Below are 17246 nucleotides of genomic sequence, written 5' to 3'. Positions count from 1 at the left end.
TTAGGCTGAAGCAGTCACCCAATTGTTACTACTGTGACTGTTGAGAACCTTAGAATATTGTAAATGTATTTTATACATCTACTGGGAATTAAAGGGAAGCTGTTAAAAGTCCATGGAACTATGATAGTGGGCTAGAAACTTTGGTAAGTGGCAAATCCTCAAGGTTTTAATTAAATGCAGTGTTGTCTCAAATTATTAAATGTTTTTAAAAGCTGTGGTAGCAACTAGATGACGTTGCACATGCACCTGGACAATGTTGGCCATTTGATAATTCTCTTTGGGTGTTTGGGGAAGAATATTTCAATTGGGAGCACAGTCTGCTTGGGAATTTTGCTTGTCTGATAGACCACTCCTGAATCAGCAGGCTGGTGAAGTATTTTCTTTCTAGTAACTAAAGGAGGAAAAAATAGTACATTCTTCTGTACCTATTCTAAAATTCAGCAATAAGGAAAGAGATATCTACTGTCCTTTATCCAGTAATCTACTTGAAGATGCATGTGATTGAAAGAGCTGAAAGCTACTGCTCTGTAGCTGATCCATAGCAATTCCAGTACACTCACTGTGCTTATAAACATGATTGTGTATTTTAGTCTGTGTTCTCTGTGGACGGACGGATGACTGCCCTGAAAAGTATGGAGAAAAAAGGACCTATGTGGAATACAATCTCACTGTTCATTATTACTGTTTGGTAAGTGTATGGTATTGATCTTGGAGTTTGCTGTTTTATCGGAAAAAAAGTGCAACAAGTATTTAATACTAATAACCTGTCACGTTTTTGTAATGATTTTGTTGTTGCAAAGCTTGAAATGTGAGCTTTAACTCATAGCCTTGAAAGCTTGTACTTGTCAGGAGGAGCAGATGAAATAAGAAAATCCCAATAAGCCTTTATTCAGAGCTAAATTCTGTTCATGGTCCATTTAAAGGAATTCATTAATTCTCCTAACCTATCATAGTAAAAAGACAAAAGGAACAGTTTGCATTTGCATATTGCCTCCTATAAGAAAAATGTAGTTTCAAAATATGAAATGTGAAAATTCCACCCAGTGTGAAAAGTATGGAAAAGGCTTTTTTTTCATTTCTCAATATTTATTGCTGGCTGTGAGCTATTCTCTGACATTACACAGACCATTGTAACACTGAAATCCTGATTTTCAGTTAAGTTATATGTACTCTGTTGATCATATTAGTATAGTTTCACTAATTATTAGAAGCGTACAATTTAAACAAAGCTGTGGATATAACCTGCAGCTTTTGTTATCAACCTTGACATTTTCCAAGATCCATATTCCTAAAGGTGTACTTAAACTTGTTCTCAAACTCCAAATTTTTGCAGGTCTTTAGAATAACATTACTATTTTACAAAAAAAATAAGACTTTTGCTTGTTAATAAATATAATTAGAATTGTTCTCAATTTTAAAATGGGTGTCAAGTGTCAGAAGTAATGTAGGGTGTATGTTTTCTCAACAAGTTCTTTAAAGAGTGTTGATTGTAGATGGCTTAATAGTTTGGATACTGAATCATTTAAAAACTAAGGAGAGAGGAGATTTTCTGAAATTACATAAAGACAGAGAAATTTACTTTTAAATAAATTTTAAGCAGCTGTAAGGAGATAGAGGCCATTATACCATGTTAATGGTAATTTTGTCTCCTATATAAGGCCATATCAAATGATAAGAAAAAATCCTATCCTGATGAGCAGGTAGGAAAAGGCATGCATGCAATATTGAGCTTTAGGACTTAAAAGGTATTTTAGCTGCAGGAAGCTCATTGCCGTATCTTTAACATTTTTTTTTGTCTACTTCTTTTAAAAATGAGCAAAACCCTGTGATTTTACTTAAATACAGTGTATGTTATGTAAGAAAAGAGTTCTACAAGGAGGCACATTAGTGACAGTTTAATTATTCTTTGCCAAATGTCTCACAGTTGGAAAAATATATTTAATTGGTTTGAGTATGTAATCTTAGATTTATTTGAGTACAATATTGATAAAACTAGTTTAAATGGTACTACGTTGAAATTATAAAATGAGACTGTAAAGAATATAAACGGCATCAAGTTGTGAAACTCTTCAGTTATTCGAAGATTGTAATGTAGCTGCCTAACTTTAAATTATCATCAGGCTCTTCTGATTTGCCTAGTTACTTGATTCTGTGTTTATTTAAATCTCTAAAGTGAATTACTTTTCCTCTTAGGTGACACTTCAGTACAGTTACTTCCTACTGTGCTTCATTACCCTCACAGCACAATTGTCATTCATATTAACTCAGCTAATTTAATTTTACTTCCTCTGAAGATTTATATGCTGAAAGTAATTGTTTGACAATTATCTGAATAGTCTGTATACTTCAAAAAGGATGGCAAAATACACTATCTTGGGCCCTACAGTATTATACAATACTCTGATGTTATAAAATACTTATTTTTATTTTACTGGTTATTGTCATGTCAGACAAAAATGTGTTTTATATCAGATTTTTAATCATTAAAATGTTCAATATGAGCTTTTTTAGACTAAACTTCTCTCTTACTTGACAAGCACAGTGTATGTCATTTTAAATCTTTAGGTGGATGTTTTGAAATAATTTGTTTTTGTAGTTGATGTCAAGTGGCATTTGGCAGAGGGGTGAAGAAGATGAAGGTGTAGATGGATTTTTGATCACAGATATTAGAAAAGAAGTAAAAAGAGCTGCAAAACTGGTAAGAATGATGTCTTTAGTATTTACAAGGGGAAAAAAGTAACTTTTAAGTGCTCTTAGTACTTCCTGTGGGGTTTGTTTTCTTCCTCCAATGGACAATGTGCTGAGCCCATTCAAGCACCCGAATTTTACATTTAAGTAACAAGTATATTGGATTTGTGGAAGCCACAAGGAAAAGAAGCCCTGCAGAAATTGTAATGATCCACCCTTAAGGAGAAGGAAGCACCTAAGATTTTGCTTATTGGGCAAAAGGAGTGACAAAAGTCAGAGGGTCCACTAGAGGTCAGAAAGTTTTATTAGTCATTTTCAGACTTGGCCTGGGCTTTGTGGGGGGGTACCTTTTTGGGGATAGGTTTCTCCACCTCAAAGGTAGATTTCTTGCCCTCTATGTAAATTAGTTATCATGAGCAGTCTGTTCTTTCAGGCCTTTCTGGAAATAGGCTGGAGGGCTTTGGGAGTCTAAATCCTACCCTGTAGTCCATGCCCACTTCTGCTACACATTCCTGTGCTTGCACTGTGCTGTGTTGTGGTTCTTTCTCACAGCAAAGTGAATCTCTGCTGGGCCCTCTGCTCCAGTCAAATCTTCTTTCTCACAGTGTGTCCTTGGTTATCACCCACAGTTCTTGTGTGTTACTGCCAGCAGTCCCTGGTTGGCTCCAGAGCCATGTGGTTATCAGTGTTTGAGACATGCACATTAGCCCCATGTCTTCTGGGAATCGAGCTCCAAGGGTCTCACTTTGGACCATAGGGTCACAAGAGGGCTTTGGTGACAGTAATTTTCCATCCTGGCTGCAATTTGAGTTGGTAACTTTTCTCTGAAGCTTCAGTAACAAAAATACTATTCCACTTGGGCTGTTATTCAGGCAAGAAAAAAGTTTCCAAGGCTGTTTGTTATAGAATAGGATCTCATTAGATACCTCTTAATTCCTGGGAACAAACAGTGTTTCTCATGAGCCTCGAGAGGCTTAGTCTAGTGCAGTTGGTTCAGGCTGAGGCCTAGTGAATGTTTCTGAGATCAGTGTGGCCTGCATGCTCTGTAATAATTCACCCCACAACTGAAGTCAGCTACCCTGGGCCTCTAGAGTTTGCAGCTATTGTTATTCCTTGGAGTAAGTTCCAGAAAATAAGAGTGAATTAAACTTCCATAATACCTCACGACATTGTGCTGAGCTTGAAGCTGAGAGTAAATAATTTACAGATGCCTATACACAAGTATATATATGTGTATGCCTATTATATAATAATATAAACTATAAAACTATAGGTAGTGGTAAAATAACTTGTATGTTATCTTACATGTCACAAGACAATATAAACCAATACATTAAGTCTGGGAAATAACTGCTTAGTTTATTCTTTGTAGCAGAGCTAAACCATATTAGTCTTGTCACAGTTTTAATCTATTAGCTACTATTCTTTCTAACACTTTTTTGTAACTTTTCTATTGGTTTAATTCCTATAATTTTACATGTATTTAAAATGTTAATATTCTGTTTCCAAAACAAATTATTTCTAGAAATGTAATATCTGTAAGAAAAAGGGAGCTTCAATTGGATGTGTAGCTCCTAAATGCAAACGAAGTTACCATTTTCCTTGTGGGTTACAAAAGGAATGCATTTTCCAGTTTATGGAAGACTTCAGGTGAGTTTTGGGGCTTTGTTATTTTTCCATTTTCATTTTATTGTATTTTTACAGAAGGTGGCTTGGATTTCTTTCATGGCTTGTTATTGGATAGGCTGATAGTTGCAAATGATATCAGATTATCTAGGAGTCAAATACCCGATTTGTGGTAGACATCAAAGTCGAACAGTTACATTGTGTACCTAATGTTTATAAACTCAATTCTCAACACTTTTAAATACATGACTTTATGCTTAAACAAGTAGTAAAATTGTTTATAAAACTGAGCAGTAAATTCTGAATTCTGAAATAAACTGCATAACGGTCGTTTTGGTTTTTTGTTTGTCTGTCTCCTGTGCCTTTGTTGAAATGGCAGAGCTTTGGCTACCTGTGTCAACAGTCAAAACACAGTGTCTGCCATTTTGTTGTGTTTCCAAGTTTATTAGAGATGGACTGCAGGGAAAGTGGTCTTAATATCAAATATCAAAAAAAGTGTTTTCTTTTGCTGTCATCTGTCCAGCATGTTGGCAGTAGTCAAAATACTCTTTGAGTGCATTATCCTTGTGAGCTGAGTTTGTAGGGTGGATGGATTGAACTCTGGCAGGCACTTAATACAAAACAACTTGCATTACCTCAAGTATGTGTAAAGATAAGGCATTTTCAGAAAAGTTTGTTCTAGAGCTGCATTTCCTGGATGTGATGGTATGGAATATCTCTTAGGTCAGTAGGGATTAGCCATCCCAGCTGTCTCGCCTCCCAGTTCTTTGTGCGTCCCTAGCCTGCTCACTGGTGAGGAGGAGTGAGAAACAGAAAAGGTCTGGACTCTGTTCAAGATCTGCTGGGCAATAGCTAAAACATCACTGTGTTATCAACACTGATTTCCTCTCAAAGCCAAAATATCACCATACAAGCTACTATTAAGAAATTTAACTCTAGCCTAGCCAAAACCAGTATGTCTGCATTTTTAGCTTGTTGCATCGCACTTACTCATGAAAAATGGATTAGTGAATTAATTTTGCTGTCTTCAAATTTTATGAAGAAGGTTCTTAAAATGTTGTTTTGTTAACGGAACCATAAATTACTCTTTTTAGATCTTACTGTTGGGAACATAGACCAGTCCAAGTGTTTATGGATAAAGAACCTAGAGGAGCTTCACAGTGCACAATATGCCTGGATTTGGTTGAACATCTTCCAGTGTACACTGTATTGAAAAGTCCTTGCTGTAAAAATGCTTGGTTTCATCGAGAATGCTTGCAGGTAACACAGGTTCTCCCTTTCATTTTTTTGCATCCATGGAGATCACATTTCTCTTTTAAAATAATGGAACAATTGCTTACTGGTAAGTGTGTAGGTAGTAGGTGTGAAGTATACCAGGTTTGAAGAACAGTGGTAAAATTGTGTAATGGACACAAAATTATTTTGAGGTTTTAATGCTATTGATTTCTCTCCCCCTGTGGCCCCTCCGTGTTTCTGCATGTATGATACATACTTCATGCCTTTGCTACTTTTATGAACTGAAGTTCAACAAGTTTCTTGCAAGTCATTATGTGCAGAATCTGAGTGCTAAAAATGTAATTTATCAGTTCTCTTTGGCTAAGTCCAAGACTGGAAAAAATTACAACATTCTTTTTGTAAACTTACACTAGATCTGGAGAGGTTGACTGAAAAGAATGGTGCTTTCATTTATGAATCTTATTCTGGCATATGAGCTCTTTCCTTAAAGGAAGAGAAAATCCTTGCCATTTGCTTTAATGCCAAGTCACACCATGATTGATACCAGCTTTAATACCCATGTCAGGACGGTATCCGTGAATGTAATGCATCTGAATATTAAGACGTAATTTATTGTCATCTTAAGGATGGTAGTAATTCAATAATTGGTCTGGTTTCTTTGTTGTGTTTTTTTTTTCTTGGCACAGTATCAAGCTTTGAGTGCTGGGATATTTTTCTTTAGGTGCACAGTATGTAATAACAAGGACAAATTTCAAAAAGAAATGTTGAGAATGGGCATACACATTCCAGAAAGGTAAGTAATTTTGTTAATGATTATTCTTGCATGAAAACTTTGATAGGCTGTTATAAACATTTATTTTATTCTACAGAACTTCAGCTATTAATATGTGAAATGTTGGTTCTACCTTCAGTTGTATAATTGTTCAGTTTGGTAAGGAGTAGCCTGCTTCCTTTTAGATATACATAAAAATAGGCAAAGGTGAAACTAGTTATATCAAACACGAAACAAAAAGCTCTGAAAAGTCACTTTCAATGCTATGATTCCGCTTAAATTCTAAACCCAGTTAGAAGATGAAAGCACTTCTTAAATACAATAATTTTTCCTTAATGTAGAGATTGCTAAGAAGCATTATCTTCTGTGTCCAAGTTTAATTATCTGAATTTCTGTCAAGACAGAATTGTAATTGGCTGATTACTTAGCCATACAGCTCCCATCTTCTGCCAAGGGATTGCAAAGGTTATGTTAGTATAATCGCTGTTTCCAGAATTCCAAGCTGTTTTTCCTGTTTCTATCGCCTGAGGAGGCTCAAAATACAACAGAAAGAGATCAGAATGATGCTTCTTTGTTAGAAGTATTATTCCTTGATAACTATTAGTCTCTTCAGAGAGCACTATCAATTCCATCTTGAGACAAAAGCTTAAGATTCTGGAGAGGAGAAAGAGTCAAAATATTTGTGAACTTCACTGTACTGACCTGGAACATTCTGAGTTAGCCATTCATGAAACCAGTTTCAGTGGTAACTCATGTAGGCTGCCTAAACAAATATCCTTGTTTTCTGTGAGGGAAAAAAGGGATGGAGACAGAGCAAACAGTGCTCTGTCACTGAAGTCATATGAAAAATTAATACTTGAAATCAAAGTAACTTTATGCAAGAAAAAGTCGGTCTATGCGTTTTATAGTATTATTTTAGTTTATTATATTATTTTAGTTACTAGACTTTTCTTCCTCCCTTCCCCCTTTCAGTTATGTAGAAACCCCCCCGTCTGTCACCTAGAACATGCCATGATTGAAATATATTCATATGTTTATTGCATATATCTTTTTCAAAATACAGAGTAACCCATTGAAACAATGAGAAATAGAGTTCTGATATCCAATCTTCTGCCTTGTTTACAGGGATGCATCTTGGGAGCTTGAAGAAAATGCATATCAAGATTTACTGCATTGTTATCAACACTGTGATGTTAAAAGGTGTCTCTGCAAGAAAGGAAGAGACTATAATGAGCCTGATAGGTATGATACTTTAGCAGAAAATTATAACTTGGGATAGAATAATTTTTGACAATTTTTTGACATATTTTCCATTGTTGTTATTAATATTTTTTGTTCACATAAATGTTTTGGTATTTTTCGGCATCACATTTTAATGTCAAGCCAACACACTGTCTAGATAGTGTGTTTGTTTTACTCAATATAATCATATTTCAGTACTAAATTTCTCTAACTTTATCTGGTTATAAAAGCCATAAAAACCAAGTGTAAGGGATTATCCATTACCTTGTCCTCATTTTATACAGGCCGAAGTAGAATTTGTGCATCAACACAGCATGCACTTGAATTAATGTTGTGTATGTATCATTGAGTTAATTCAGCAATTTATTAAGTTTAAAATACTTACAGCCTTTACAAGAAGTTATTGTTAAAGTAGTAGACTTAGGTTAGTAGTTTGAATGTTTCCCTAGAGAGCTCTTCTTTAAAAGGATTACTATTTGGAAAAGCTGACTGGTGGATACCCATAAAACACAGAAGAGTTTGCTGACTAGCCGGATGAGAAGAAAATAGTGCCTGAAATCTGTTGACTTCAAGACAGGGGAGGACTAATAGTCTCATTCAGTACAAGGTGCTGGAACATGAGTAGCTTTTTTCTCTTGTTGCAGCCAGTTATGAGTAGATCTTGTGTGAAGGAAGTCTCCTTGATTAGAATTAGTTCTACCAGACTGATAAAATTATGCTTTGTTGGTTTAGTGTCAGGATTGCACTTTCTATAGATTAATCTTTGTTTTAACTGGCCTCATTCTTCTGTCTAATTCTAAATACCAAAGTTTTTCATTTTAGTAAATGGGAAATTAAGCGTTGCCAGTACTGCGGTTCTCGTGGGACTCATTTGGCCTGTTCATCTATGAAGTCATGGGAGCAAAACTGGGAGTGCATGGAATGCAGAAGTATCTTTGCAAAATCAGGTGAAGTTATGGATGTGACAGTGATTTTGTAAATGATAACTTCAGGTTATATAAACTGACTTTGCAACTAGAAAATTCATTAAATGAATATAATGTAATCATACAGGGAAGTATAGCAAACGGAAAAAGCGTGCTTTGGCTGCCTCTGAAAAGACAAATGGAACACCTTGTTTGCTGGAAGAGCCACCTCCAAAGTCCCCTCGGCAGTCATCTGGATCTCCACGCAGTTTTCTACTCCAGTGTGTAATTTTCTGTTTTCTCGCAGAAATTGATCATTGCCATAAGAAAATGCTTAAACGTGAGGAAATGATGGTTTATTCCATAGGAGGAACTTATATTAAATTGCAAATCAAGTAAAATTGGAATAAAATTTAGTGATTGATGTTTTCTGAGTAAGCCGTGAACTCTGGAAATTTGCTATAGTTAGTTGGATTTGGTGGCATGTAAACAATTTTTTAGTTTGGTAAAGATAGATCCTTGTTAAAGGAATTTTAACAATTTAGTGGTAACTTAAGAATGTACAAATGGCAAAGCTTTAAGTTTGCTTATTGGTATTTTTTCCATTTTAATAGTGTTCTAGAAGTCTGACTTAAAGATAGTTGTTCATAAGTATGTTTTCCTCTGCTGTAATAAAAACTTTTCAAGTTTGTAAAAACTAATATTTTTAGTTTTTACTTACTGTATCTTAGTTCTTACTTACTGTCAGGACTCTCATTTGATGAATGAGATGCAACTAAAAACACATCCTAAAACTACAATGTAATAAAATAAGAAGAATCGTTAAAATAAAGAATCGTTGTTTTCAAAATTGTAATTCGGGCACTGGTGGACTTCATGAAAATGGAGATACAAATGAGATTCAGTACTGATTTAGGGGGAAACTATACTGCTACCTTGAAATAGGAAGTGTTCATGCTTTCTTCAGTTGTATCTTCTTAAAATACTGTTTTGGCTTTTAGATCACCAAAGATAATGTGCCAGAACTTGTCACCTTGCTCACACCTAGAACAGCCAGCATCCAACAGAGTGACAGTGTCCCCATCTCCAGTGATGTCAAACCAGAACTGGTCCCTGAGGCACAAGTATTTTATTTTTCTTATTTTGAAGAGTAATCTAGCACATGGCTTTTTACTCTATTTCCTACAAACTGTGCAAGGGGGAGGGTCTTTGTGTATGTTTGTGTATATACAGTATCCATATATATTTGTGTATATACAGTATCCATATATATTTCTCTTTGTGAATCTATACAGTATGCATATAAATTTGTGTGTGTGTGTATACATACATAATCACTGCAAAAATGAGATGAGTATACGCTTAAAATCAGAAGTCATAAGCTTGAGAAAGGCTTCTGCTGTTCATACATGCTAGAGGGGTGTGAGGGGAAAAGAATGAAACCTACTGAGAGTTTTTAGATTAGGTGGTAAGGGGATCAAAACCCAGAAATGCGTATTTGTCCTTATTGATGCATGGCTAAACATTCTTTAGAAAATAAGGAATTAAAAGAATCCTAATTGCTTTCTTCTAATTAGACAGGTCCTAAATCTTTAATGTTTTTGTATTTGTACCATATGAATAGTGCGTGACTGTACTAAAGTCAGTGCTAAAACAACATGTTTTAATATAGAATATTCAGTTTGAGGACATAAGATTCATTATCTTCTTGTGAGTGGTTAATTTATGGATTCTACCTTATGTGCTAAAAATTCTGATGAGGGAATAAGGTATTCCTAGTAAATACGGTATTTGAGATAGTTTTGGTTGGAAGCTAGTAAAGAAAACATCTTGTTTTTTTAAATAAGAATTTTCTTCCTACTCAAATATATTTTTTTACTGTGGTGATAACGGTTGTTCTAATTTGGTTGCAAAACATCTGCAAGGCAAAGTTATAAACTTCAATTTCTTACTTGTTTCACGCTGTTTAAATGTCAACTTGTGTGATAATTGTTTGGTATGGTGTTGGAGTCACTGAATTAAGAAGATCAGTATTTGATTTATGCCAGGGTAATTATTTCTACCTCCTTTTTTCAGTTCTTAGATGTATTCTAAAACTTGCCACTGTAGTGTTAAAATTTCTTAAATTTTTAAAATATATACTAAATGTTTTACTGATATAATTCAGGCAATACCCGAATGTGCCAGTGTTTAAAGAAGTGTTCTTCTTAATAGAATATTTAAATGTTTTTTGTGTAACTATTGTTAATTATGAATCATAGATTTCATCTGAAAATACATGCAATTTTCTTGTAGGTATTTAAGACAGCAAAGAAAGGAAGTTTGTAATATACTGAAGGAGTTAAAGGTACAAGTTAAAACAAAAACAACAAGGCTTAACATCAATGCAGAAAATATTTGGAGTAGTGCTTTAAAAGGATTTAGACAGCGCATCTTCAGTCCTACAAACACTATTGAAGTAAATTTCTCAAACTGCAAAAACAGATCAAAGACAAATACTTCTGCTGCATCGAAACACCATTTCTTCCAAGTATTAATGCTTCATCTTCAGAATTCATCATTGTTTGAGGGCTCTTTTGGAAAGAACTTGACCCTTGATTTTCAAGGTAATTAGTTGCTTTGTTCAAAAACAAATTGAGAAGTGTATAACTTAAAATATTTTTTAATCTTCAGCCAGTATGAGTGTCAGTTCACCAGTATAGTCCTGAAGGACAAAAATCAGGGATGGATTTTTTTATTTTTTCAATTCTAAAGAGGGATGGTGTGTGGATTTGTAATTTAAAAAACTTGGGTTGGTTGGAAAAGTTGATGACAACCATGGAAAAACAGCATATAACTAAACTTGGAACTTTTTTAGTTAGTGTATTTGTTTTCTTTAATTTAATTTCTTCCTAACTCATTTTCTCTGCTAATTATTTTCCTTTTCTCAAATTTCTAGAGCATTATTTCTCATAGTGTGCTTCCAAAAGACCCCAAGTTAGCTTCTTTGAGTTCTTACACTTCAGAATTAAATACACGTTGGGTGTAAAGTGGAAGAGCAAGTTCCATCTCCCAAACCTTGATAGTGGCTGAAGAGCTGGTGTAAAAGAATATGGTGCTCCTATGTAAAAATGTGGTCTTATTGTTTGAACTGTCAGAAGATAGCAAAAGTCATTAAGAAAAACAGCACTATTACATTTTCTATTAAAAAAATGAGGATCAGAAATAATTTCTATGCATCTAAATAAACATACTTTTTTATTTGCAGCTCTAAAAGAAGATCTTTATTTTGAAGCTGGTAAAATGATTGCCGTTTCTCTGGTTCATGGTGGTCCACCTCCTGGTTTCTTTTCCAAAACACTGTTCAAATGTCTTGTCTATGGTCCAGAGAATGTGAAGCCAGTTTTGGAAGATGTTGCTGATGTTGATGTAGCACAAACAATAAAAATGGTAATATACAAAAAGCATCATTTTATTTCTTGCTCAAGACTATATTTGGAGATAAAGAAGGACTTACTGAATATAAATTCTGTTGAAATTAAAAGGTTTACGCACATGTAGTAAACAAGTGCCTAACTTATCTTTTTATGCAGATAAAATATGCAAATAGTCTGTCCAGCCTACAGTCTACACTACAGGACTGCTGTGAATTCCTCAGTGCTGCTGGCTGTTTAAGACCTGTAACAGCTTTGTGTGATAAGAACATGCTGGTGAATGACCTACTGATCTACCATGTAATCAAGAGAATTACTTTACCCCTAGAAAGGTTTGTTTTGCTTGAGTTTTCCAACTTCTTGGTATTCCTGCTTATTCTCCATTTAAACTACTGAAGTGTACAGTAATTTTCAGTTGATTATGTAGCAACTGTTAGCTAAGTAGTTGAACCGATAAACTTATTTCTCTACATATCTGCCCTGACTTCTCCTTGGTCACATTACATTCCCTTTTCAACCTTATGAAGAAGGCAGATTCACAGTTTTTTAACTACAACATCACAAAGACCTTTGCACTGTAAAATTTCTCTAGCTTATGTTCAGTTCTAATTCAGAATTGCTCAAATTGAGAATCTTTATGTGTAAGAAATGTTTAACATATGTTTAGAATTCAAATGAGTTTTCCAGAGTTCTAATTAGGGAGCTTGTGTGTGCTATTAGGAGTGCAATATGGTCAACAAGTGTAAGTTGGCCTGCTTAGAACATAAGCATTGTGTTGATGCTTCCGTGAGGTAGTGATGACCTCATTAGCTGGAAAAGTTGCAGCTCTTCACTGTTCTTTGATTGGCCTCTGGCCTTCCAATTCACATTCTTCATCTGCTCAGTAAAAATTTATTGGATGCTAATTTTTCCAACAAGCATAGCCTGATTTAAATTTCATATATAGTATTACCTCTGACAATTTGATTACTCTCTCTGAAAGAGCTATGAAAACTGATTCTTAATGTGAGGATTTTTTTAAATGAAGGTCAGAAGAATTTAGTCCTTCAGTTCAAGGCCCTCTGGCATGTTTGAACAATCTATATCATATTTTAAAATTAGTGAGTCAAAAAGTAAAACATAATAATTAGTGCATTTAAAGAAATGCACTAATTCAAACACTTAAACCTTAAGTTAACTTAAAAACTTTAGCATTTAAACACCATGAGGTAGTGGTGTTTTGAGCATTTGAGAGATGGGCTTAAGATGGGCATAAGTGAGTAGAACAAGAAATTATTTGTCACTATAAAAGACTGAGAGTAACTAGAGAAGTGGTTACTTTAGGTGTTAAATGTTCTATGCCACTGGGCACCACTGAAAAAAAAGAGCCTGTCTCTGACCTCCTTGCATATTCTCTTCAGATATTTCTCCATGTTGAGATTCCACCTGAACTTTCTCTTCTCTAGGCTGAAGAGTCCCAGTTCTCTGAGCCTCTCCTCAAAGGGTTATGCTGTAGTCCCTTAATCATCCTAGTCACCCTTTGCCAGAACCTGGCACTGGACACAGCACTTAAAGTGTGGCCTTACTGCTGCTAAGCAGAGGAGAAAGATCACCTCCCTTGAGCTGCTGGCCACACAGTTCCTAGTACAGCCCAGGACGCTGCTCTCTGCGTTTGTCACAGGCAGAAATAACAGCATATAAGCACATGCAAACTTGCAAAAGCCAAGCAAAGGCTATCTTATAAGACAACTCATTTTGTCTATGGACAAAATGAATTTAGGCTGTTTTCCAAAGAGCTATTTGTAAGAGAATTGCTGTGTTTTCTTACTAAAGTTAAACTTGTACATACAGTCAAGTACCAGGAAATAAGGTTAATTTCTACATATCACTGGTATTTCTTTCATCTCCCAAAAAAGCTCTACAGAAACATTTAGATTGTTAAAGTGAGAGTTAAATGCATTTCCTAAGATAAAATGGGAGTACTGTGTAACCTTCTTGACAAGACTTAGAGTCTGGAGATGGGGAAGATTTATTATATTCCATCTTGCAGCTTTATAAAACGCAGAGTTCTGATGCATGGTCACTCTTTTTTTTTTTTTATCCCCCTCTCCTAGTTTTGGGCAGGGTTTGAAAACACTTGGCGTTCTGGAGAAAATGCGAATGCACCCAGATGTGTTCTCTAGCATATTGTGCCACAGACCCGAAAGACTTTCAGCAAAAACTGTTTACAATCTCTTTACAATCTATTCCTCATCAGATGTAAACAAAGTTGAAGGTGCTGATTTTTGGATGGGCTATTTGCAAGATGTGGAAAGTAAGTTTTGGGTTGGTTTTTCTTGGTGGTGTTTGTGTGTGTGTTTGTTTGTTTGTTTGTTTGTTTTAAATGAAAAAATCCTCCCCTTCCTCACCAGGTTATTTAGTTGCTGGTATATATACAGAATTTGATTTTTAGATTTCAGTGATGTAAATAAATCAGGGTTTTGTAGTCACTATCAGTTTCTAATTGTTCCTTCTTCCCTCTTTTTCTTACTAATTAGTATTTCTGAAACTGTTGCCCAGACCTTTAGAGTGGTAAATATCTGAAAGATTGGCTCTAGGATTCCTGTGAATTAAAAGATAAAAATCCAACACCCAACCTAAGTGATACAGAAAAATCCTTTGTTAGATAAATTGTTTGAAGTCTTAATAGATCACTGTTTTCTAGAGAGATTTTTGTATTCACTTTAAATTTTTCAGAACTAACTGAAGTGGGATTTTCTTGCTAAACCTTTTCTTAGGTAGCCATATAACTGCATATTTATTCAGCATAATGATTTGATTTCATATGGGGTTTTTTTTTTCCTCTTAGCACTTAACATGCAGGGTAATGGCTTATAGACAATCAGTAATAAAACTTAATCCTTTTCTTTTAGGTGGTGACTCTGTAGTAACATTGGAGGATATTCTGCTCTTTGTAACAGGCTCCTCTTATATACCATCCATTGGTTTTGATCCTGAACCTACTATTAAATTTTTGCATATAATGTATCCCATTGGAAACAGACTTCTTAATTGCTTAGAGCTTCCTAGAACAAAGACATATCAGCAGTTCAAAAATAAAATGGAGCTCACCATCAGAAACACACTAAGAGTTGAAAGGGAGTATTTTTGCTATTAAACTGAACGTTGGAAACTTGCGTTTTCTGCAGGAACATCTTCTTTCAGCTCGCTACTGTATTTTTGGACAACATGCTTTTAGTATTTTCTGACCTTTCCTCTAAAATTATGCTAAAAGTTGTAATGTTATGAGATGGAAAACAATTTTCAAATTTAAAAAAAAAATTATCTCCTGAATAATTTTCCTTTTGAAGTTGACTTTTAAGAGTCCTACATCTCTTGCAGAAGTAGTTTAAATGTCAGCTTTTGCTGTAGACAGGTATGAAATGTTACCACACTCTATAACAGGTAAGTATGTGGATTGTATCAAATACTTAAGAAACTTATTTATCAAAAACAAACCAAGTACATTTTGAAGATAATTGCTGTAGTGTTGTCTTGCATAAAACTGTGATGCAGTTCTTCAGTTCTGTGTATATTTTTTCAGTAATTGTTTTGTATTGATTCATTTATGTTCTTATGGTTCATAAAAACCCAGGAAAATTAAAAAACGTGTAGTTTATGGTCATTGTGGCTAGTGCATTGAAGGTCTGGAGAAAACAGGTAAAATAATACAGCATAAGAACAAAATTCGGTTGAACTTGTCTCTGTTTTTAAACAAGATCCTTGACATTTGCACATTTCTGCGTTCTACTGTCATGCATTAATTTTTAATTACTCATAGAGCCAAAATAGTAAAAACCAGAAGGAAATCTTGAACATGCAACAATAACTGGTCTTTCAAAGTGAAATTTAGGAGTTAGACTTAATGTTGTTAAGTATAAAAGAGCAAAAGTTTGTGGCTCATTAGAACATATAAACTTGTCCTCCATTTAAGTATTTTCATTTGACCATGCAAGTCTACCATCAAGCTTGTCTGTGCCTGACACTTTTCTAGCTTTTATTCTAAATTCTTCCAATTCAGTCATAGGCACATTCTGAGTGCTGTATAAAATATATTTCAGTGCTGCAGTAATTTGTGTAAATGGCCAGGCCATTCAGCTGTAAAATATAAGTAGTGAAATTCCTATATAGCAACACTTTAATGTTCCTAATGCTAAAACTATGACATTCAAAGGACATTTAAATACATTCTTTTAAAATGTATGCTGCTCTCTGTTTTGAAATTATACTATTTCCCTCTGTAGTTTTGAGTGCCTGTGCTATACATCCTTAACATAAGCTGCGCTTTACATGTAATGTAGATACATATGTATCTGTGCGTGTCTGTATGTATGCACATTCTTCAAAATACTGCAAAGTAATTATATACTTTTTTTTTGTTAATATAGCTTGGTTTGAATTGAAAATATAAGCAGGATTGCTTTATATTTGAATTCTTTGGCAAGGAAGTACATCCACAGTAATTATAAATGGATAGGCACTTCTGAAAAATTAATAGAAAGTCTAAGGAAATCATTGCAAGTGTTAGATTAGATATTTCTCATTACTAATGCCTAAAACAATCTAATCAGTCTTGTTATTATAAATTTAAGAATATTAGAAATTAAGATTAGCAGTGGTTTTTGCTTGTTGGCCAAAAGTATATTCGAGTCTCCTTTAAAAGAAACATATCATGTCTTGGAGAATGTAATTTGACTTGTTTATATACTAAGCATTTTCTCAATGTCTTCTCCAATAATATTCTATGTTTCTAATCTTTGCATAATTTTTGACTCTTATTCTGTCAATAAATTCTTTGTATTCTTAGTCTCTCCAAGGTCTGTTCCCATTACAAGGAGAGTGGTTTGGCACAAATTTGTTTACATAATAAGAATTCATGTTGTATCTTTGTATTTTTCAAATATAATGACTTTCCTGCAAATGACTTTAAAAATGAGTACAGTATTTGTTTTTCTTGCCTAGCTAATGATAAATATGTTCTGTAATGTTATTCTTCCATATGGGAAGTACAGATTTTACAAAAGTAGCAAGCAGAGTGTGAGTAATATTAAAGGATGAGGACTTTTGGTACCTGCAGTGGCAAGAGAAATTGTTCAGAACCTGGAACTAAATAAACAGCATTTTAAAACCTTCAATGGGGAAAGAAATAATAAAGCAATGTGAACATAAGGCTTTAAAACATACCTGAGATTACAAAAATAGAGTTCACACCTTTTATTGCTTATTACTTTTGAACTCGTAGTTGAAAGGCTTTTATATAAAGGCAGAACTAACCTATATGCCAGGTGTAAAAAATGTCAACTTTAAAAGGATCTGCTATACAATGCTATATCCAAACACTGAATT

At 34.4% G+C, this 17246-nt stretch overlaps 1 protein-coding gene across 1 annotated transcript; it reads left to right on the top strand.

Annotated features, from left to right (window-relative positions):
- The first annotated feature begins 590 nt into the window (after nt 1-590).
- G2E3 (G2/M-phase specific E3 ubiquitin protein ligase) lies at nt 591-15144 on the top strand. The gene is made up of 14 exons (XM_084207522.1): nt 591-688; nt 2597-2698; nt 4214-4338; nt 5409-5574; nt 6237-6343; nt 7448-7564; nt 8387-8511; nt 8618-8750; nt 9471-9593; nt 10765-11075; nt 11717-11898; nt 12042-12214; nt 13976-14175; nt 14774-15144. Exons 2-14 carry the CDS (start codon nt 2600-2602, stop codon nt 15016-15018), a joined length of 2106 nt encoding a protein of 701 aa, XP_084063648.1. The 5' UTR covers nt 591-688; nt 2597-2599; the 3' UTR covers nt 15019-15144.
- Nucleotides 15145-17246: the final 2102 nt, after the last annotated feature.

Source organism: Fringilla coelebs, assembly GCF_963513975.1.
Source record: "Fringilla coelebs genome assembly, chromosome: 6".
Classification (NCBI taxonomy): domain Eukaryota; kingdom Metazoa; phylum Chordata; class Aves; order Passeriformes; family Fringillidae; genus Fringilla; species Fringilla coelebs.
The sequence above is the reverse complement of the archived record's forward strand: the minus strand, read 5'-3'. Positions and strand labels throughout refer to the sequence as shown.